Consider the following 22,986-nt stretch of genomic DNA (forward strand, 5'->3'; position numbering starts at 1 on the left):
AACATAAAAAATATCCCAAAAGTTTAGATAGTTGTTAAAACGGATATCTCAAGTTGTAAAGCCATTCCCCTATCCACAGGATAAGGAATAACTTTCCGATCATTGGGGGTCCAAGTGCAGCGATTCTAACAGAACCTAAGGAACAGGGGTTTGAAGACCACCAGTTCAATGGAACAGAGACATCCGCACTACTGCTCCATTCATTCTAATGAAAACACCAAAGATCAGCAGAGCGCTGTGCTCCCATTAAGAATGAATGGAGCGGTAGTGCGGATGATCGACCTCTGCTCCAGTTCTCGGAAATGCTGGGGAAGAGACCATCCGAGGAATGGATAACTTTCCAACTTAAAACTACCCCTTTAAGAAGTCTAAAACTACAAATCTGCAGTCACTATAAGCGACTGCAGACTTGTGAATCCTCACATCACACACTGCTTGCAGTGAGGATTCTCTGGTGTCAGCGTCTGGAGTGGTGGTCATGTGACAGCTAGTATGTGATATGAGTACTTCTGGTCACAACCCGACTTGATAGATCCGGCCACGCTCAATTTACTTGCGTAGTCGGATTGTGGCCCCAACTATGCAAATCACTTACTTGCAGTCACATGACCACCGTTCCAGATGCTGACTCTGAAGAATCCTCACAGCCAGCAGTGCGTGATGTGAGGATTCACAAGTCTGCAGTCACTTAGTGACGGAGATTTGTAGTTTTAGATCGGACAAACCCTTTGAAACTGCATCCGATAAAGGGAAACTGATTATCAATCTATCTAAACTGGATGTTAATCACCCGATGCACAAGCAATTCTTCCTTCGTTGGGTGAAATTAATTCTCACCTTACTGAAAGGGAGTCTGTCACCCCAATATGACGATTACACTGCATAAAGTTTTTTTTATAGGGGACGTAGCCCCTACTAAAATAATACCAGGCATATACATACGTAGTTTTTCTTAGTGCACTTCTTCATGTTCCTGTGACAGACGCTGCTTTGGAGGTAGAAGTGTGTCCCCTTACCTCTTGGGCTTCTACACAGGTTGCACCATTGGTATATCCGGCCCATAAATAACGTATTCCCCTTTTCCAAATCTGTCGTGACTCCTATAATATTGGATGCTATGAAACCACTAGGGTTGAGCGACCTTAGCTTTTTTAGGATCGAGGTGGGTTTTGTGAAACCCGACCTTCTCGGATGTCGGATCGTATGGAATCGGCCGATTCTACTGTAAAGTCAATGAAATTCATTCTCTCTCTCTCTCTCTCTCCCCCCCCCAAGGCATATGTTATTTTTTGACTCCGGAAATTACTACGTCCGAAAACGTAACATAGCACTATGATGCCGCAGGAGCCGGAACCTATGTCATCACGCTGCCCACAATTAATTGGCTCAAAAAAAATGGCGGGGAAGGCGTCATTCGAAACGCGACTTTGGCGCCAAGTTCGCGTTCCACGTGGCCGACCCACACTGGGATCGGATCGGGTTTCATGAGACGCCGACTTTGCCAAAAGTCGGCGACTTATGAAAATGAACGACCCGTTTCGCTCAACCCTAGAAACCACCTTGAGTGCAGCCAACTGTTTTTTTGTGTGTAAATGCATTAATAGACTGACGTACCGCCACTTTCGCCAGGACACAGCGCCATCGTGCTCCTCTTTTCAGTGATGTCACTGCTCTTCAGATGATGCGCCTTGCTCTATGCCTCATTATGTCTCTCCATAGGCTTACATTGTAAAATCCACTTCAGGGTCCGTGGTCCAATTGGTTGAAGGGAAAATTTACATCATTATTCCTGGGAGGTATAACTTTGGAGCTGAGGGGCACAAAAAGAAAAACTGTTCCAGAATCAGAGGCAGCATTGATTAGACGAGATACTCAGTTGTGCATGGAGGATCCTGTGTTCTCTTCTGTATACCTAGATTTGATTACAATCCTGTCTCTGGTGATAATGAGACTGCTGAAAAGTTATCTTTGTAGAAAGTACGAGTTTGGTATTTGTAGACTGTATGACAATTGCAAGATTCTAGATTTTCTTTTTGCTAAATAATGGGGGGGAAAAATCAATACAAAGATGATTTCAAACATTTTTGACTACATATTACCTGAGATTTCTTTACTTTAGCAAAAAGGAAATAAAAAAATTGCTTTACTTGTCAGTTCTACGCTTCAAATTCTTGGTGATAAAGTAGTGAATTATGCTCCTAATCTGTAATTTAGAGCTCAAGTACACAAGGTTTATGAGGACAAAAAGAAAAAATTACAGTAGGTTTGTGATAAGCACCCAGACGCCACATGGAGTCTCTATGGGTTGGTATTATGGAACCATGCACACAATGGGGGACAGTGGTCATTGCATTTGTTCCCAAAACGTTCTGCACTTTGCGACAGTTCCATGATGTAAGTGGCTATGCCATATTGAGCAATGTTTGAGGCTATTTAATACACTGTTTTTAGTACATAAAATACAAAAATAAGACCTACCCCGAAACTAATCCCCTTTGTATAAATTTACAGGATTTTTGGAGTATGCTTCAAAGATAAACCCTTCTCCAAAAATAAGCCCCAGTTAGTCAGGACTGGCATTTGGGGGGCATGGGCAAAACTGGTCAATTGCCCAGGGCCCCTACTCTCTTGGGGGCCTCCAGCATTTGTGTTCAGAGGTTAAAACTGCTTAAGGACCTTTGGTGACAACATGGTCATGGGATCACAATGTCACCAAAGGTCATTTAACTGCAGAGGAACTAGACAGGATGGTATGTACTGTATGTGCAGTTTGTGTGTATTTATGTGTGTAGAATTGTGAAGGGGATATCAAAGAAGAGTTCCTATGTTAACAAGTAACTTGGCCTATTAGGAGGTTTTGGAGTTAAATAGCTTTTTTTGTTCAGTGAATGTGACCTCCTAATGCTGCAAATTCCACAAATGAGCATTTTCAGTTCTTTAAAACATATCAAATGTCTAGAAATTCTACTGTGCCTAATAATTTGGAACAGTGCATTTTGAGGTTTTATTCATTTTGGAGATTATACTGTTATCATTGGGAGGTTTCTTCAATAAAATTCGATGTATACTCCAAAGGGTGATGACTTTTATTAGACTGACTGTCATTTGGACCGACCATTTAGGAAAATCCAAGAAAAATATCATTTGCATAATAATTTGGAACATAGTGTAGATGCAAGTACTTATGACTAGTGATGAGCGAGTGTACTTGTTGCTCAGGTTTTCCGGAGCACGCTCAAGTGATCTCATAGTATTTGTTAGTGTTCGGAGATTTAGTTTTCATCACCTCAGCTGAACGATTTACAGCTACTACCCAGCCTGAGTAACATGTGGGGGTTGCCTGGTTGCTAGGAAATCCCCACATGTAATCAAGCTGGCTAGTAGCTGTAAATCATCCAGCTGCGGCGATGAAAACTAAATCTATGAGCAGTTACAAATACTCGGAGACCACCCGAGCAACAAGTATACTCGCTCATCATTACTTATGACCCATCACCACCACCAAGCAACTGTTTGCAGTGACGGCCGGATGTAATCCATGTAGTGACCCAGGATAGCACAGCTCTGTACACTGGCCACCTTTATTCACGTGAATAGGAGCTGAGCTGTAGCACCTGAAAACGGCCTCGTCCTAGTGGCCGAACCTGTGCTGTTCCGACTGAAGCGCTGTCCAGATGTAAACGGGGAACAGCCGATCTGATGTCGGATGTCAGACCCCAATGATCAAACATATGGATGCAGAAAGGTCATCAATATTTATCTACAATTCAATCATGGTTTGATGGTTTTGTTTCCAACCCATTGTAGGGGGTGAAGAGAGACTAAATTCTAAAAATTGTTGCAGTTGCCACACTTCTGTGCCTGTCTGTACAATTATACAGCTCGTGCCTTTGGCCATCTAACTCTTCTACTAATGAATACATAAATCCTTCTAAAAAAAAATAAAAAAAAATAAGGACCAACCAGGAGTGCGAAGGCCAAAGAGCCCAGCACATGCGCACTGCAGTACTTTCCTGTGCCCTGGTCAGGGCGTAGCAGTACACCTGCGCTGGAACGTGATGCCGGGGAGACGGTGTGGATGACATAGGGACACGTCATCCGCACGAAGCAAGAAAGAGGGCAGCATCGAAAGAAGAAGGGAGGCCCCAGACCAAGACCAGTGACACCCCCTGGATCGGACATCCCCGTAGGTGAGAATAATAAAAGGTCTTTTTCTTCTCTTACGGGTTGGGGCAGCATTATAGAATGCTGTGTATCAGGCATGAATGGTGGTGGGTGTAACTCATATCGGCCAAACCTGGTGACCGATTCCCTTTACGTTTCATATTGGGCATTAGCCCCAATATTTTTTCTCTGTGCCACGTAACCAAAGTGTATATATTATTTTTTACCTTTTTCTGTTTGCATAACTGGTATATTTCTAATGGATTTATGAGGATTCCTAATATAAGCGCAACTCAACATACACTCACCGGCCACTTTATTAGGTACACCTGTCCAACTTCTTGTTAACACTTAATTTCTAATCAGCCAATCACATGGCGGCAACTCAGTGCATTTAGGCATGTAGACATGGTCAAGACAATCTCCTGCAGTTCAAACCGAGCATCAGTATGGGGAAGAAAGGTGATTTGAGTGCCTTTGAACGTGGCATGGTTGTTGGTGCCAGAAGGGCTGGTCTGAGTATTTCAGAAACTGCTGATCTACTGGGATTTTCACGCACAACCATCTCTAGGGTTTACAGAGAATGGTCCGAAAAAGAAAAAAAATCCAGTGAGCGGCAGTTCTGTGGGCGGAAATGCCTTGTTGATGCCAGAGGTCAGAGGAGAATGGGCAGACTGGTTCGAGCTGATAGAAAGGCAACAGTGACTCAAATCGCCACCCGTTACAACCAAGGTAGGCCTAAGAGCATCTCTGAACGCACAGTGCGTCGAACTTTGAGGCAGATGGGCTACAGCAGCAGAAGACCACACCGGGTACCACTCCTTTCAGCTAAGAACAGGAAACTGAGGCTACAATTTGTACAAGCTCATCGAAATTGGACAGTAGAAGATTGGAAAAACGTTGCTTGGTCTGATGAGTCTCGATTTCTGCTGCGACATTCGGATGGTAGGGTCAGAATTTGGCGTAAACAACATGAAAGCATGGATCCATCCTGCCTTGTATGGAGCATCTTTGGGATGTGCAGCCGACAAATCTGCGGCAACTGTGTGATGCCATCATGTCAATATGGACCAAAATCTCTGAGGAATGCTTCCAGCACCTTGTTGAATCTATGCCACGAAGAATTGAGGCAGTTCGGAAGGCAAAAGGGGGTCCAACCCGTTACTAGCATGGTGTACCTAATAAAGTGGCCGGTGAGTGTATATATTACCAACAAATTAAAACTGCGCTCTGAAACGCTATAATATATCTAAACATTGTATACAATCATGGCCGAAAGTTGGCACGCTTGAAATTGTTCCAGAAAATGAGAAAATTATTGCAATTACACATGTTTTGTTATAAAAATGTTTAATTCCTTTGTGTGTATTGGAACAACACAAAAAAAACAGAAAAAAAGGCAATCTGGACATAATTTCACACAAAACTCCAAAATGGGCCGCACAAAATTGTTGGACTTGCGTTACTGTTGTAGATGTTAAAAATGGAAGGTTCTTGGCGCACAGATTGGCCAATTTATGTGAGCCCAACAGCCAGCGACAAGGCACAATTGTAAGCGTTAGCCGGGGCGAGGCATTGTTTTAACCTTAGGATCCCAACAAAGGGTTACGCCTTGTCACTGGCTGTTGGGTTCACACGAATTGGCCAATCTGTGCGCCAAGTACCTTCATTTTTAACACGTTTTCTACAGCAGTGCTGCAGCTCCAATTTCATATACGGTATTCTGTGTTTACAATTTATAGTGTTTGAGTGCAGATTTAATTTGTCAGCTACATAGAGTGGCTCTTAGCTTTCTCCTATTCACACTTGCCTTTTTCTGCTTGGAAGTAGAGATGAGCGAATATGTGCGGAAACGATCGCCGAATCCGAATTTGCTGTATTCGTGCCATATTGGCACCCTATTTGCCGAATTTATGTTTGACGATCGTTTCCAAACATATTCGTTCATCTCTACTCACATTGGCTCCAATGGCGTTCGGCGAATATTGGAAATACAACATTCTCCGGCGATTGTAATCCAAACTGCCAACATATCTTACCATCATTATCAAAACAGATTCATCAAAATGATAGATCCCCGAAAAAGGATCTAAGGGAAAAAATTTTTTTTTTTTAATAAAAATAATTTCATCAGTCTGGACAGGATGTTTGTGGGGAGCGCTGATAGATCACCCCAAAAAGAAAGCTTCTCTATAAAAAAACAAACAAACAAAAAAAAAACCTAAGACGACACACAAACCATTTGCTTATTCAGAACATGAAATCCATCACACAATCCTACTCTCCAAATGTGAATTCATCCAAGGCTTCCTGATGAGCGTGATCAATGCCTTTCTATCTTTGTGTGTGACCTTTACAAGTTTTCCTTATGTGAACCTGACAAGTATGACAATTTATCTGGCAGTCAGACTTTTTTATATTAATGATTTTAACCTTTACAGTTTTTATATTGAAGACTGTATGACATTTCAATTTAGCGGCTGCTAATAAATTTATCAAGAGTTTCCAGGGGAAAATTAATTTTCCTGCATTAACTTATAAAGCGGAATGATTGCATCAAATACAAGAGTGAACATAATGTTCACCATACACACCCTATCATTAGCGTTGTCCCTTATTTGAGATATGTCCACCTTTACAACCAGTTTTATATAAAACAGATTTCTCTGAAGTGTCCTAAATTAAAAATAAAAAAAAATTGAGTTTGCAGGGTTGTTTTCTAATATCCCCGTTATGTGTATACAGCTCCAACAAGCTTTAGAGAAAATGAAGCCGTGGGCTGTATTACCACATTTACCAAGGTTTTATTGTAATTTAAGATCCTCTGGACCAGACCTGGACAAACTGCAGTCTGCAGGCCTCATCCTCCCCTCTGGCTGTTCCAGTCCGGCCCGTGGACCAAAACAGCGGCCCACCATGCTTCGCCCACCCGCAGTCCATCCGCCTCCACCTCTTGTCACCGCTATCTACATCCTCAGGATGCACACACCAGTGAAAACATTGGTGGAAGATGGAGTAGGCGGCCTCATCCTCCAACAATCCGTTTGAGACACCAGTTGCAATGATGTAATTTTATTGCGTTGCTGCTGATAGACAGTGCACAGCACACAGGAGCAGAGCGCGGGGGAATGGGAGGAAGGTGAGTATTGAACGGGAGGAAGGTGTTTTTTTTTCTTTTGTAAGGGATATTTAGGATATTTTTGGTATATAGGATGCTAAGTGACGGCTCATACTGTATATATGGAGGCTATGTGGGGCTCACACTGTATATATGATGGCTATGTGGGGGTGCACTATGATTAAGAACCATTTGGTTAGAACGCGTAAGGTCCCCTTTACATACCTTACCTTCCTTGAATAGGAATTTAACATGATAAGAAAAAAATATTTTTATCTATGGATGTGATGCTGGATATCAACTTTGTTTCTCTGGCTTGCTGCTGGCAAAGCATTCTATGCACCGCCCAACACTAATTCCACAAACTTAATTGAATGTAGGTTATCTGGACTTTTCTCTTTACAAGTTGTACGTACGAGGCTATGTGGGGGTCTCATACTGTATATAGGAGTCTATGTAGGGGGCTCATACTGTATATACACTCCCTGACCAACGTTATGTCACTTATCCATGTTATATAAATAAAAGCTTATAACCGGACGTTAAATTCATCCACTGGTTGTATAAATTATTATTTTGAAAGCTGAAACTCTCCAAAATGTGGTGTAGGTTAAGAAAATAAATTGGCATCAATGCAGAAATATTGATCAGTTAATAGACACAGAATGGTCAGATTTTGGCAAGACAAAAGTTTTGTCGCCTGGTCATATAATGCACCCAATCCTAGTTTTCCCAAGCACGCTCGGGTGGTCTCCGAGTATTTGTGACTGTTCGGAGATTTAGTTTTTGTTGACTCAGCTGCATGATTTACGGCTGCTAGCCAGCCTGAGTACATGTGGGGGTTGCCTGGTTGCTAGGGAATCCCCACATGTAATCAGCCTGGCTAGTAGCTGTAAATCATTCAGCTGTGGTGATGAAAACTAAATTTCTGAGCAGTTACAAATACTCGGAGATCACCTGAGTAACGAGTACACTCACTCATCACTACTGACTACAACTCTCAACATTGTCCCCTGAGCAGGGGACAATGATGCAAGCTCTCTTCAGCACCCGGCGTCTGAGAACAGCACAAACTGTGCCAGCTTTTCTCAGTCGTTGGTCCGTGTGATACGGATGCGGCACACGATTACCACATGTATGAAACACACAGACACGGATATCTTTTTTTTATTTTTTAACTTTTCCTAATTATAAATATTTGAGAAAAAGTTATAGTTTACCTAATCAAGTTTCTCAGGAAGTAATAGGTCCTCTTTAATAATCCCAAAGGTCTAGATTGGTGGTTTTAGATTAGTAAATGGCTAAAATGTAAAGTTTAATGGACGTCCAGGTGTTAATACTCACCAGTCCAGGCTCCGGTGAAGTTCTGCTGTACCGGGACTGTTCGAAGTCTTGACTAAGCCTCAGAAAATAGCAGAGCGGAGTCAAAATTACCGTCACACTTTGCTACAGCCACTGCTGTTTTGCTCTACAGAGCTTTAGAGGTCACATCAGTCGTACCCCTCAATGAGCAGACAGACATACCCTAGGAATATGTCATCTATGTCGTTTATAAGATAACCCTCGTTAACATCATCCAGTAATTAAAAGATTACGGGGTGACAACTGCAAACAAGAAAAGTGACACAATCCTCGCTCATCCAGATAGTAACAGTGCACAATTTTATTTTAATTTTTTTAAGAGATGTATTCAAGAAATCAATAAAAAATACAAATGACGACAATTGTTTTGTAACATATCCCAGTGTATATAACAGAGAAGAGGTGGGACTTTATGGCAATTTTGATAAATAATAGCCAAGAAAAATAGTTGAATGGTTCAGAAATTAAAATCAATTCCTGAATAATCCACTAACAGATCAAAATATACATAAATATTTACTCAAGAGCAGGAAGAGATTCTTCATTTTTGCAGTCCTAGTAATTGTGGAACAAAATAAAATATTTGCCCGTGACGGCTTCATGGGAAGCAATAAATTAAAATCTTTCTTCTGGCTTGTTAACATTCTTCTAGAAAAAGTGAGAAATATTGGATCAGATGGCAGGGCTACTCTGGGCTACTTACCATTGGGTCTTCTAGAAAGAGTAATGCCATGTACAACAAGTGGTTAATATATTCTGCGTACAGGACTTGTACAGGAATCTACACTGTAGCGCTGCGAAATATGTTAGCGCTATATAAAAATAAAGATTATTATTTATTGGATTCCTTTAACATGGTGGTCTACAACATGTAGTTTTGCGTAAACTTGAGGGCCACAATTCTCATCACATGCCAAGATCTGTATTTTTTGCAATATCTGGAGAGCCGTAGGTTGGAGACCACTGTCTTACAGAGGTTATCTCATCATGTTCATTGGGTAAAACTGTAAAGTGCCTGTAATAATAAGCAACTTCACAATTTATTTGTTAAAGGGAACCTATCAGCAGGTATTTGCTACCTCATCTGAGAGCAGCGTAATGTAGGCAGAGAGAAGCTGAATCCAATGGGGTATTATGTAGATTACTGGGTGCAGCCGTTCTGACACAATCAGAGCTTTTAGATTAAAAATGCAGCAGAGCTGAGGAAGCTAACCCCGCCCACACCAGGCTCTCTGTGTGCAAAGTCCATAGACAGTGAGCTGCTTATCACATGAGTGGGCGTTGCCAGACTAGTGTAGTCCATGTTAATCTCTTAGTGATAAATTCTTCACAGTTAGTATACAACAGCACACACTTTGATAAGGGACACATCCCTGAATTCTGTGTTTCAGCCTCCATCTTCTTCTGTCTTCAGAATACATAGCAAAAACCTGCTGACGGATTCCCTTTAAAATCCTTTTCATTCTCAATAACTTATTATTTATTAGGATTTCTTTTTTCATTTTAGTGTTTACTGCTCATTGTCTACTGCTCTATTGTGTTACCAGCTACTTCTGCAGTCCATCACTGGTGGTTGATTTCCTTGGCAAGAAATGCAGCGTTTACAAGCACTTTGATATAGAGCTTGTAAACAATGCACTAAAGCTGGCTAGATCATTGGTTCAGCCGGCAGCAATACCACTGCTCTCTTCCGATGCTGCAAAGGCAAAGTGGCCTCAGCTCACAGCATCGGACTGGACTTAGTGAAGGCAAGCGGTGCAACGCTCCGAGAGCACCCTCCCCAGCATATGGAGAGCCAGGAAGCATTCTTGTTCAACAACAGACGCCCTTTGAAAGGCTATGACCTCATTTGCACCTTTTAAAGGCTATGACCTCATTTGCAACCTATTTTTTCTTTATTGCAATAATGCATCTAACATGGAAAACAAGCACCATCATTTCCTGGTTTGTATACAGCTCCCATGCAGACCCTAGCCTAGACTAAACCCTATGTAGTCTTTTGTTCATCCCTACAGTATTTCTTACCAACATGCATTTACTCTGTAAAGTAGGGTACACATGAAAGAGAAAACTGCAGGGTCTTAATACAAAGGGTTTCTTCATTGTCTGTTATCATGGTGATGCCTAAATCTGCTTAGGAGCTGTAGACACAAACTGACAGAAGATGGTTCATTAATTAATTAGTTCCTTCATTTCTCATTTCAGATCCATTGGAGCAGTAAATGTTATTTTTGAAAACTTTGGGGTCTTTAGGGGTTGTATATTTTTGGCTACTTTCTAAGTAAGGCCTTCCTTTTTGGATCTAGAGATAATATAGCAAACACTTATTGATCGCCCAATTCCATAGTGCACATCCAAAAAAACAATTAAAAGGGTTGTACAGAAACTTGGCTGCTTTAGAACCTGCACCACCGTCCACTGGTTTTATCTTGTATAGCATCTCGGCTGCAATACCGCAATCCACCTGTTGACAGCGGTGGCACTGTTTTTTGGAAGAAACCAGCCATGTTTTTCTAATGCTATGCAACACCTTTAAAAGTTGATGATGTGACCCGCAGGTGAAAGATACAAGCCCTGGAAGCCTGTCAGAAAACTCTCGTGTTTGATTTACTTGTCATGGCAATAGATCTCTAAATTAATAGAGAAATAAAAAAGAGTCCAAGGTTACATAAAAGAAAAAAACCCTTAACTAATCCAACTCTTACAGAGCCCGAGAGGCAGGAGCCAGACACCCCCAGAGGAGTTGGTAATGGAGAAATGAGGCGTTATGTAGTAAGTGTATATATCCCCTTCTCAATCCATCGGCACATGAGAACACATCGACACGTACATCCAATGCAGAAAGCAATGCTTTGGTGTCCATCGTTTACGAATATTGTGCTTTCCATGGAGGACGACTGTTTTAGAAAATCCGCCCTCAAAGACCGGGCAAATATGGGCCACCGGCAAAGGCTTCATTTGGTCTCTCATCACCATCCGTGGTGGCGAGTGGCCTGGCTGAACACAGGGTCCTCCCCATGAGCAGCGGAGCAATCTGGGAGTCCTGGTTCTTCTCCAGTTGCACTTGTGGGGTAATTTAGAAAATGTATCTGCTTCTGTCCAAGACTGATCTTGAGCAGTGCTTCCATGAGCGCAGAACCACAGGGGAGGAATGAGGGCAGAGCAGCACAAAACCTTCACGGAGCCCGATTGTTTGACAACTTGGTCCGTTGATCAGTCCACTTTTTTAATAAATATCTGTTTGGAGGAATGAATAATAGAATCATGTGACACATTAGAACAGATAATAACATTAATCTAGTAGACAAGAACATTGTTTGCATCATAAGGAATTGCCTCCAATATGTTTTGATGTAAAATAGCAAGAATACATCCATGGGGCACCAATGTGCCAGGTGTGTATTTAAAAACTAAAGGATTAGGTTTTATTTAGTATACAATTCTGGTTTCATTAGTGTTTATTAAAAGTGGGAAATTAGTTGTAGCATGTATGGTTACATACACATATCATAAGTATCAAAATGTACTTGGATTAATCCGGCAATGCATTTACTCACCAAAACTGGTCCAGGCTTAGTGGCTACAGTGATGGCCCCCGGACTGACTGATATTCCCTTTACTGCTCACGCTTCGACATGGAGGAGAAGATGGGAGCAATGCGGGGAATGTTAATCCACCCAGGGGGCCATGACTACGTGAAGACGTCTCAATGGACAAGTCCGGGTGCATTTGCAAATACCAAGATGTTATTTTAAGGCGATTTTGCACAAATATGAGTATGTGTATTTAATGACAAAGACATGATTTTAAAGGAAATCTGTCACCATGAAAACGCAGTCTAATCTGCATTAACCTCGGAATAAAGCAGGGGAAGCTGAGTAGATTGATATATAGTTTTGTGAGATTTGGGGTCCAGTGGGCGGTCCTATCAGTGACCAACAGCTTTCTTTTTATAAGTATGCATATAGAGGTACCTGTCAATCAATGATAGGGCCACCCAACATACCAAGAATGCCAGAAGGAGCAGAGGTTTAAATGATTATAACCAGGGTCAGACTTGCCTGGCGTGGTACCAGTGGGCTTGAGAGAGAAAAGAAGAAGGGGGAAATGTTTTTACGAGCACAGGCCCTTTAAAAGCGTTCAAACTGACCCGCCGTGATGACCGGGCCTGGGACGAATGGGGGGCCCACTCTCCATCGGAAGCAACGGGCCACTATGTCGCCAATGAGTAATATTAGTGTTATTAGTATTGTAGTTTTTATTAATGATCAGTATTCTAGTATTCGGTCACTATGTGGTGGCAATATGTGGTCTGGTCACGGTGTGGTGGTATTATTGATCTTGATATAGTGGATTGTGTTATATATGTTGGTCACTTGTTCTCTCTGATATCAATAAGAGGAAGATTCTTGATTTTCAATAGAGATTAAATACTTGGATGTTTAACCCCTCCCTGTCCTGTGACTATTACACAGTAGCAAATATGCACTTACAGGAGTTCTATGGTGAAAACAAGTAATCACCTATCCTAAGGCCATGTTCACACATTCAGCATTTGGTCAGTATTTTACATAAGTATTTTTCAGCAAAAACCAGAAGTGGAACAATTATAGGAAAAGTAGAATAGAAACACTTGGACCACTTCCGCACTTATCACCCACTACTGGTTTTGGCTTACAAATACTAAGGCAAAATACTGACTGAACGTTTTAAAATGGGGATAAAATTGCCCCGTCAGGGACAAACGTTTCCCATTCTTCCAATTGATGCGGTTTCCAATGGTCAGATTCTACCAATGAATAAGTTATCGCCTATCTAACCTGTGATGACTTGTTTTCATCAAAGAACACCTGTTAATGCAAACTGCCGTAATTGTACATCCCAGTTATGGTGGCGCACAGTAGATGTTCAGGAGCCGCCGGTGTTTTACAGTCGATGCTCCACTATAACAGGGATAACGGCTAACAGGTATTTGCATATAGCTGTAGGGTGGGCCCCTAGGGTCAATTCACCTGTGGGCCCCAGTCTGACTCTTTTTATAACAGAGAATAGACTGAATATATATATAGACTCAGCTCCCCCAGCTCTATAAAATGCTGTCTGTGGAGTGGACTGCATTCTCATGCAAACAGCTTCCCTTTAATCTTGGAAAAAGGCTTCAACATTTAATGGGGATAGTTTTATAGCATTGGGGAACCTGACAGGTTCCCTATAAGATCTCTTCATTAGATAGGAACCTTCATGGTTTAAAAATCAGTCCATGAATCAAAGCAAGCACAGATCTTGAAAATGAAGAATAATTGGCACAGAAAGTATATTGGAAGTCTTTATAACTTAACAAATGTGATTAAGAAAATTTAGTTGGGAGAGGTGGCTGACGAATAATGATCCAGGGTTCCAAGGCGTTGCGAAAACCCATTCCCATGCATGTGATGCAGATTGTTGACAAATTTTAAATTGGATTTCAGCACAAAAATCCTGTGTGTGTTAACAGGGTCTTAAAGATAAACTTTTAAAATGACAAATTCAAAATAAATGGCAAGCTACAATTTTCTTTCATCCATAAAAACTGTTTTCTCCTCCACATACCTCACTTAAAATGACCCATACTGGAGAATCTGTCTGAATACAGAGACGCAGCGCCTCTAGTGGCCCAAACGAAGAATCCACTTCTCCTTCGGCTATGCCCTTATTGAATGATCCTAAAGATGAAAAAGAGCAAAAGTAAAGTAAAATATATATATATATATATATATATATATATATATATATATATATATATATATATATATATATATATACACGGTATATTAAAAATTTTCATTGGAGTTCTCCGATGGCCAAAATTCATGACGATAATATTTCATTTCAAATGATTTATACACCGTATCCAAGATTTGACTTAGTAATTGAATATTAGCTAATCAGATGCAGTTATTACCTGATCATTAATATTATAGCCGATATGAAACTCTATACCATGACTTCTGATTCCAAAATTTAATTAAGAAAGTTTTCTTAATTTAATAAATGTAATTTAATTTGACGCTAATAAGTGTCATTAAAAGTTATCAATACCAAAAACGCTCAGGCATGACATAACATTTTCCATGCTGCCATCTGTGTGAGATCTCCTTTTAGCAATGACAAGGGTAGTTAGCCGATCTATGGGCTGGACAGAACTACAAGGGTACCGCCACACATTCACTGTTACAAGGGTACCGCCACACATTCACTGTTACAAGGGTACCGCCACACATTCACTGTTACAAGGGTACCGCCACACATTCACTGTTACAAGGGTACCGCCATACATTCACTGTTACAAGGGTACCGCCACACATTCACTGTTACAAGGGTACCGCCATACATTCACTGTTACAAGGGTACCGCCACGCATTCACTGTTACGAGGGTACCGCCATACACTCACTGTTACGAGGGTACCGCCACACATTCACCGTTACGAGGGTACCTCCACACATTCACCGTTACGAGGGTACCTCCACACATTCACCGTTACGAGGGTACCTCCACACATTCACCGTCACGAGGGTACCTCCACACATTCACGGTCACAAGGGTACCGCCACACATTCACCGTCACAAGGGTACCTCCACACATTCACCGTCACAAGGGTACCGCCACACATTCACCGTTACATTACTTAAAAAAAATTTGTCGGGGGTGGACTGAAGGTGCACAGGAATGGTCACTTCTTTCTGAGGCTCTGATGAAATATAGATTACTAGGACAATCCCTTCTTAACTAAATGTTCGGCCCTGATAAAATAAACAAACCTATATTCACTTTCCGTACCGGCTCCCTTCCAGCGGTGTTGGCGCTCACGGTCCTGGGGCTGTGATGCTGTGTTATAACACGTGATGCCCAGCCCCCAATCAGCTCTGGCATCACTGTCTCCGCCTCTGGACAACTGAACATCAAGCGGAAGTCCGGGATATAACTAATCTCGGACTTCCTCTTCGTAATAATTTAGAGAATAGGCGGAGACAGACGCCAGCGCTGATTGGGCGCCAGGTATCACGTGTCATTTCAACGCATCACAGCCCCAGGACCGCGAGTGCAGACATCATGGGACCGGCGCCGAGACGGAAGGTGAGTATAGATTTATTTTTATCGGGTCTTGACATTTAGTTTAAGAAGGGGTTGTCCTAGTAGTGGAAGACCCCTTTAAGATCTAAATTAAAGACTGGGAGCCTAGCACACTCGACTATAACCTCCCTGGGATATTCCTGGATCATTTTGAGACCTCCTTGGACTCTGAAAACCTTATAATCTCTAAATTATCATTATTCTGTAAGGAATTGTCGGCTCCACAGCTACAAGGCTGTAAGTATGTGAGAGAAATCCAACATCACGCTTCAGTGCTTCCCTCATCACACTGCTCAGACCATCAAGGGACCCCCCTGGAGACTCCCCCTCAAGACCCCATTGGAACCATCTATGGTGGTCAGAAGAAAAATTACTCACCCTGCCAAAACAGTCCCTGCGCATACCAGTGGAGCCAAAGATGCTGCTGCGGTAAGTATAACTTCGGTCCCGCAGCAAAGCACATCACTTCCCAGCGGCAGTAGTGACATAGAGCGCTGCGCAAGGACCCAACAGGTAACTCTGATGTTACATTTATAAAGGTTTCTTATAGAAGCTCAGAGGAGTCACTGCACTCTGGGAAATCTCCTAAGGGGGAAAATAGCTGCATGTCGCAAGCACGCACAATTCAAATTACCGCTCAGCCAGCCGATTCTCAGGCTCGGAAAGACCCCTCTGTCAGAGACACCAACAAAGAGCCTAGGAGCAATACTAAAAAAGGCTCCAAACATTCTACTAAAGCTATTGAATATAGAATGTAATCCAAACCCGGTCAAGTCCCGTTTATTTACTTGCACCTAGTATTTTATCCCATTCTATTTAAGCACATTTGCTTTTATATATTAATCTAGGGATTATTATTGCAAGTCTCTGCATTTTTTGTATATAATTTTTGACACAGTTTATCTTTCTGCTCAGTGTTGGCTTGTTCTTTCAGTTTTTTGTCCTGTGTGACTTCATCTCCTTTTTAAAGAAAAAGTTTTTTAAACATATGTCTCAATAAAATTTATATTTTATGTGGAAATTTATTGAAGGACTAATTCTTTGTATAGGTTTCTTCGTCTCTCCATACAAAGTAGAGCCTGAGATTGGACACAATGAGTTCTCTGCTTCTCATCCCTCTAGACCAGTGTTTCCCAAACTCCATTCCTCCTGGACCCCAACAGGTCATGTTTTCAGGATTTCCTTAGTATTGCACAGGTGATGGAAGTATCAGGAATTCTCTCACTTGTGCAGCACTATGGAAATCCTGAAAACATGACCTGTTGGGGTCCGTGAGGACTGGAGTTTGGGAAATACTGCTCTAGAACATCGGATTCCAAAGGAAACACATGCTCTTCTCTATTGGTTGGCAACCAGGAAACTTAACTCCATCTGAGAGGTTTCTATCTGAACTACTTAAGTCCACAATCCAACAGCTGGATATTAATGAGAATAAAAGATTTGATTATATTCAGACTCCACTAAAAGAAATCAATCAGAAGCGTAAAGTTACTGATGAGAAAGTGGAATCCTCAAAATCTTTCCCTTAAGAGTTTTCCCCATACTTACAGATCTTTTACGAAAAAGACCGCTGTATTTACAGCTGTACATGAACTTAGAGGAATTTATAGATATTAATGGGCATTTCCATATCCTTATATGCACTTTAGATAATCTTACCTATAAATATAGTAAATATTTATGCCCCTAATAGAGGACAAGTTTCCTTTCTTAATAAATCGATGAAAAAGATGTCCAAACATCAAAAAGAAAAACTAATTTTATTTGGCGACTTCAATATAATCCCCGATCAAAGTATGGACACAAGGCCTTCTTCCAGGAATGTAACGTTTACCTTGAAAATTGGATAATCAAGGAACAACTATTTGATGTGTTCAGATGCTTGAATGTCTCATCACCAACAAAGCCAAACTACAGAAAATAAGGTCAAGAGTAATCTCTCTTAAAAATCTGATATTAAATATGTACACCCTCAAGATATAGCAGATCAATTTGCGACTTTCTACTCTTCCCTAAACTATTTAAAAGAGGACACAGACATCCCTCAATCGAATATCCAAGAAATAAACAAGTTTCTTTCCAATACTGACCTTCCCCCCAAATTAATTCACTTAACGCTCCCTTCTGCACTGACAAAACTGAGGCAGCAAATCATAAGTTAAAAAAGAACAAATCTCCAGCTCCCGACGGTCTTCCTAATGAGTGCTACAAGCTATTTGGGCATCACCTTTCTCTCCCCTTGACATTTATGTTTAATCAAACCTGTACCGAGGATCATTTCCGAAAGAATTCTTACATGCAACCATAGTTGTTATACCCAAGCAAAACAATGAACCCAATTTGTTTTCGAATTATAGACCCATCTCATTTTTGAATACATATATAAATATCTATTACAAAATTGATATCTGAAAGACTACCAAAAATCATTCCTAAATTAGTACATTCAGACAAAGTTGGTTTTGTCAAGGGGAGACAAGCCTCGGATGGCACAAGAGGAATTTTTAACCTATTATTGTCAGTGGAAAAGAAGAAATACCCAGCTATTTTACGATCTTTAGATGCTGAAAAGGCATTGGATCGGATTAACTGGGAGATCATTTGCGTCATTAAATAAATTTAGTGTTCAAGGTCATATTCTTATGGCAATTTCGGCTTCGTACTCTCACCCAACAGCAAAGGTTTATGTCAGCAATCAGCTATCTAATAATATCTTTAGATCTAATGTTACCAGTCATGGTTGTCCACGTCCCCTCTTCTCTTCGCTCTTAGAATGGAACCTTTTGAGGAATCTATCAGAACTAATCAGGGCATGCAAAATTGGGTTATTTGTGGATGATGCTCTATTTACCATTACCGATCCAATTAATTTCTTAAGAGCGTTCTCCTCAGAAATTAAAGACTTTGCCTTGTTTTCTTACTATAAATTTTAAAAAGTCAAAAATCCTAGTTTTTTTTCTTGGACTCCCACTTAAGATACTCAATCCAGAATGAGTTTCTTTACTCTTGGGAAAAATCTAATATTACTTAGTTAGGAATAAAAGTACGGTAACAAAAACATTTTATAATACTCCGGATGAGAACCTATCTAATGTTTTAAAACTGATCAAAATTTCCATTGATAAATTTGATAATGTAAATTCCTCGTGGTTGGAAGGATTGCCCTTTATAAAATTATTATATTACCTAAGTTACAATATAGTTTTAGGACAATTCCTATCCTGATCCAAGATCTTTGGGTTAAAAAGCTTCATAAGCAATTATCTATTTATGTATGGCTAAAACAGCAAGAATTGCAAAAACACTATTTAAGGCTACATTCACATTTGCATTGTTGTGTGCTGCGTCGGCGACGCAACGCACAACGCACCCAAAACGCATGCAAAACGCAGCAAAATGCAGCTTTTTGTGATGCATGCGTTCATTTTTTTAGCGCAAAAATAATGCAACATGCAGCGTCCTCTGCGCCCTGACGCTTGCGCCAAAAAACCGCATGCGTCACAAAACGCAACACAACGCATGTCCATGCGCCCCCCCCATGTTAAATATAGGGGCGCATGATGCATGTGTCGCCGCGGCTGCGCCCGACGCAACGCAAATGTGAACGTAGCCTAAGCCCAAAGGGAAAGGAAGTATTGGGTTACCTAATATCAAAGCCTATGGCGATACCAACATCATTGTGCAAAGTAGAAATTGGTTTATAGATGAAGGGAGGACGTGTTGGGCAAGTATGGAGAAATCCTTAAACAAGAGTTCTCCTTTGTCATTCCTCGTTTTCTCCCATTGCCTAGATCACTCTTTACCAATCCCAGATCACCCATTAATAGAATCTACTATACTTTTATGGAAAAAGTTTCAAAAACTTACATATAATAATCTAAGCTATTTTCCTTTGGATAAACTTTATTTAACTATATATTTCAATCTGCACTCCCTAATATAAATTTTCATTCTTTAAAAGTGTCTTACAATCTTCCAGATGAGGAATTTTGTAACTTTCTGGACTTAAGAAAATTCATCAGAAATAAGCTTTCTCTTCCCATTTCCCTTCCTCGAGCCATAATTACTCTATTGATTGCTTTATTCAATACTGATGTATGTGTTTTGCAAAGTCCAGTTGCATGCTAAAATGGGAAAATGATTTGAATCTACACTTTTCTTCTTAGGCTACTTTCACACTAGCGTTAACTGCATTACGTCTCAAAACGTCTTTTTTTCTAAAAAACGCATCCAGCAAAAGTTTTTGCTGGATGCGTTTTTTTCCCATAGACTTGTATTGGCGACGTATTGCGACGTATTGCCATACGTCGTGTACGTTTTACGACGTATGCGTCGAAATTTGGCGACACGTCGTCTCAAAAAAACGTTGCTTGTAACGTTTTTTGTCTCCGCCTAAAAAACGTGTCGCGACGCATCCTGCGGCATACGTCGTTGGCTGCAATGGAAGCCTATGAGCGACGGATGCGTCGGGACACGTCGTACGACGCAATACAGCGCTGCAATACGTTTTTTTACACTGAGCATGCTCAGAAGCAGGATGTTGTTGCCAATTGGCCAGACACCCCCAAATCTATATAAACCTGGCCTGGGCCTTCAACCCCACATATGCCAGCAAGAAGCCTACAGAGAAGAAGCCTGCCACCAAGACTCCAGACTGCCAGCAAGACTCCAGACTGCCAGCAAGACCCCAGCCAGCCACAGGAGCCAGCCACAGGAGCCAGCCACAGGACTCCAGCCACAAGACTCCAGCCACAAGACTCCAGCCACAAGACTCCAGCCACAAGACTCCAGCCACAAGACTCCAGCCACAAGACTCCAGCCACAAGACTCCAGCCACAGGACTCCAGCCACAGGACTCCAGCCACAGGACTCCAGCCACCATAGAGCCAGTGTGAGTATTGCAATTTTTGTGTGCATCTGTGTGCCTGTGCATTTCTGTGTGTATGAGGTACTACTGACTACAGCAAGAGCTTAAAACCTGAAGAGAACCTGAGGCCTGCCATCGTCCTGCACCAGCCAGTGCCATGCTAGAGTCCAGATCCACCATGATGCCAGCCACTGTGAAGACCTGCAGCTCCAGCCAAAGGATTGTCAGCCATTTGTATGTGTGTGTATGTGAGTGTGTATGCGTCTTCTGATTGGGTTCACCTTTCTGCCTTTGTTGTACATATGTGTATTTGCATAAAGCTTATGTGCGTGCGTGTGTGTGTGTATTTTTGTACGGCTGTGTGCTTTTGTAAGTATGTCTTCATGTGCCTGCACCTTATTATGCCTTTGCCAATCTTATGCCTGTTCATGTGGGAGGGTATGTGTCCATGTTCAGGATTGCATCAGGATTTGGTCAGGATTTTCCATCAGTATTTGTAAGCCAAAACCAGGAGTGGGTGATAAAAGCAAAAGTGTGCCTGTTTTCCTACTTTCCCTCAAATTGTTACACTCCTGGTTTTGGCTTACAAATACTGATGGAAAATTCTGACCAAATCCTGATGCGATCCGGAATGTGGACACATACCATGCATGTTTGTGTGCGTCTTGTTGATTGCATGTGCATTTGTCCAGGCTTTAATTGGTTAATTGCCTTTTTCTGATGTATTGACTGTATAGTGGTCTGTGTAGCATGTGGTTAAAATGTTTTTTTTTGTTTGTTTTTTTATTTATCTGATGTATTTTTTAAAAGTCTAGCGGTCTGCAGCTTGTGGTTTGAATGTGTGAGTGTTTTTTTTTTTCTATTTAAAAGTGATTTTATTTTCCTGTTAAAACCATTTGCAGTTGATGTACTTGTATTTAAAATAAAGAGCATTTCAGCTCCTAATTGTGATTTTTTTAAAAAAAAAGTGAAAAAAAAAGAGAATAATAAAATGTTTTTTTTTTTTAAAAATGTCCGTAGTATCATTTCATAAAGGTAAATTTAAAACTGGTGTATGTAACAATGGTTACACATACAATACAGAGTTGGTTGAGGGGTTATTTTTTAATAAAGGTTATACTGAAAAGGTTTTATTTTAGGGGGGAGGGTGATTTTTTAAAATAAAATGTGGCAAATATATTTTTGCAGGGTGGGTTTAACATTTCAAAGTGTTATTTTTTGGGACATGGAAATGAATGCTATAACGTGCAACTTTTTTTGGGATGTTTTGGTGTTCACCTGTAATGAACATTTCTGACATCATTTTTGCAGGGTGTTTATCGTTAAACATTACCTAGTTCAGGGGGTGGTCTAACTATAAATCAATTATACATATTACAGATACACCAGGACCGCAGCCACTGACCAGCCCACCAGGACCACAGCCACAAATCTTTCAAAGTAAGTTTTGAAGACCCCAAATCTGCTGCTTCAATGTGTAGAGCAGATTGCAAGTGTCTTTTAACTTACAGAGACACCAGGACCACATCCACCGGCTGTCGTCAGCCCAGGACCACAGCCGCCGCCTGTCAGCCCAGGACCACAGCCGCCGCCTGTCAGCCCAGGACCACAGCCGCCGCCTGTCAGCCCAGGACCACAGCCGCCGCCTGTCAGCCACTGACCAGCCCACCAGGACCACAGCCACAAATCTTTCAAAGTAAGTTTTGAAGACCCCAAATCTGCTGCTTCAATGTGTAGAGCAGATTGCAAGTGTCTTTTAACTTTTACAGAAACACCAGGACCACAGCCGCCGGCCTTGCTACCAAAACAATGTCCTCTTCTGACAGCCCTCCTCCACAGCAACAGCGTGTATTGGTAAGTTAACACAAATTTTTTTTTTATTTTTTTTTAATTTACATTTTTTTTGATCACTACATGCATAAATTATGTTTCAACAGGAAGCTGAATCAGATGAAGAGCTGTCAGAAGGGGGCGAGACGGGTGGAGAGATGCCAGTGGAGGAGGAACCAAGTGTAAGTAGTGGGGAAACAGTTGCTTCGCACATAACACTGCACCATACACAAAACAGATTTTCATACATAACTAAACACAGAAAATATATGCCTACACAACTGAGAATTTGTTTCCTTTATTTCAGGCTGCTGCTGCTGCTCCTGCTGCTGCCGCTGAAGGTTCTCGCAGACACTCCCAGAGTCGGCGGACTCGTCGCCGCGGTCGGCCATCAGTGAGTTGTTTTTTTTTTGGGAGGGGGATTCTATTGGTACTTTAGTGTTTCAGTGTACTAATTCATTTGTTTTTCTTCTTTTTTTTGGCACAGGCTTCACAGCGTGCTCCCGCAGAAGAGGATGATGATGATGATGAT

The 22,986-nt window shown here is 41.4% G+C and overlaps 1 protein-coding gene across 2 annotated transcripts in view; it reads right to left on the reverse strand.

Annotated features, from left to right (window-relative positions):
* Window positions 1-8,921: 8,921 nt before the first annotated feature.
* Window positions 8,922-22,986, reverse strand: part of MGAT4B (alpha-1,3-mannosyl-glycoprotein 4-beta-N-acetylglucosaminyltransferase B) — a 381,341-nt gene continuing 367,276 nt past the window's right edge. For both annotated transcript variants that reach the window (XM_077266297.1, XM_077266298.1), the window contains exons 14-15: window positions 14,234-14,346; window positions 8,922-11,881 (exon numbers count right to left, since the gene is read on the reverse strand). In XM_077266297.1, coding sequence (XP_077122412.1) covers window positions 11,858-11,881; window positions 14,234-14,346 — 137 coding nt within the window. In that variant the 3' untranslated portion in view covers window positions 8,922-11,857. The remainder of the gene's footprint in view (window positions 11,882-14,233; window positions 14,347-22,986) is intronic.

The sequence above is a fragment of the Ranitomeya variabilis genome, chromosome 5 (assembly GCF_051348905.1).
Source record: "Ranitomeya variabilis isolate aRanVar5 chromosome 5, aRanVar5.hap1, whole genome shotgun sequence".
NCBI lineage: Eukaryota > Metazoa > Chordata > Amphibia > Anura > Dendrobatidae > Ranitomeya > Ranitomeya variabilis.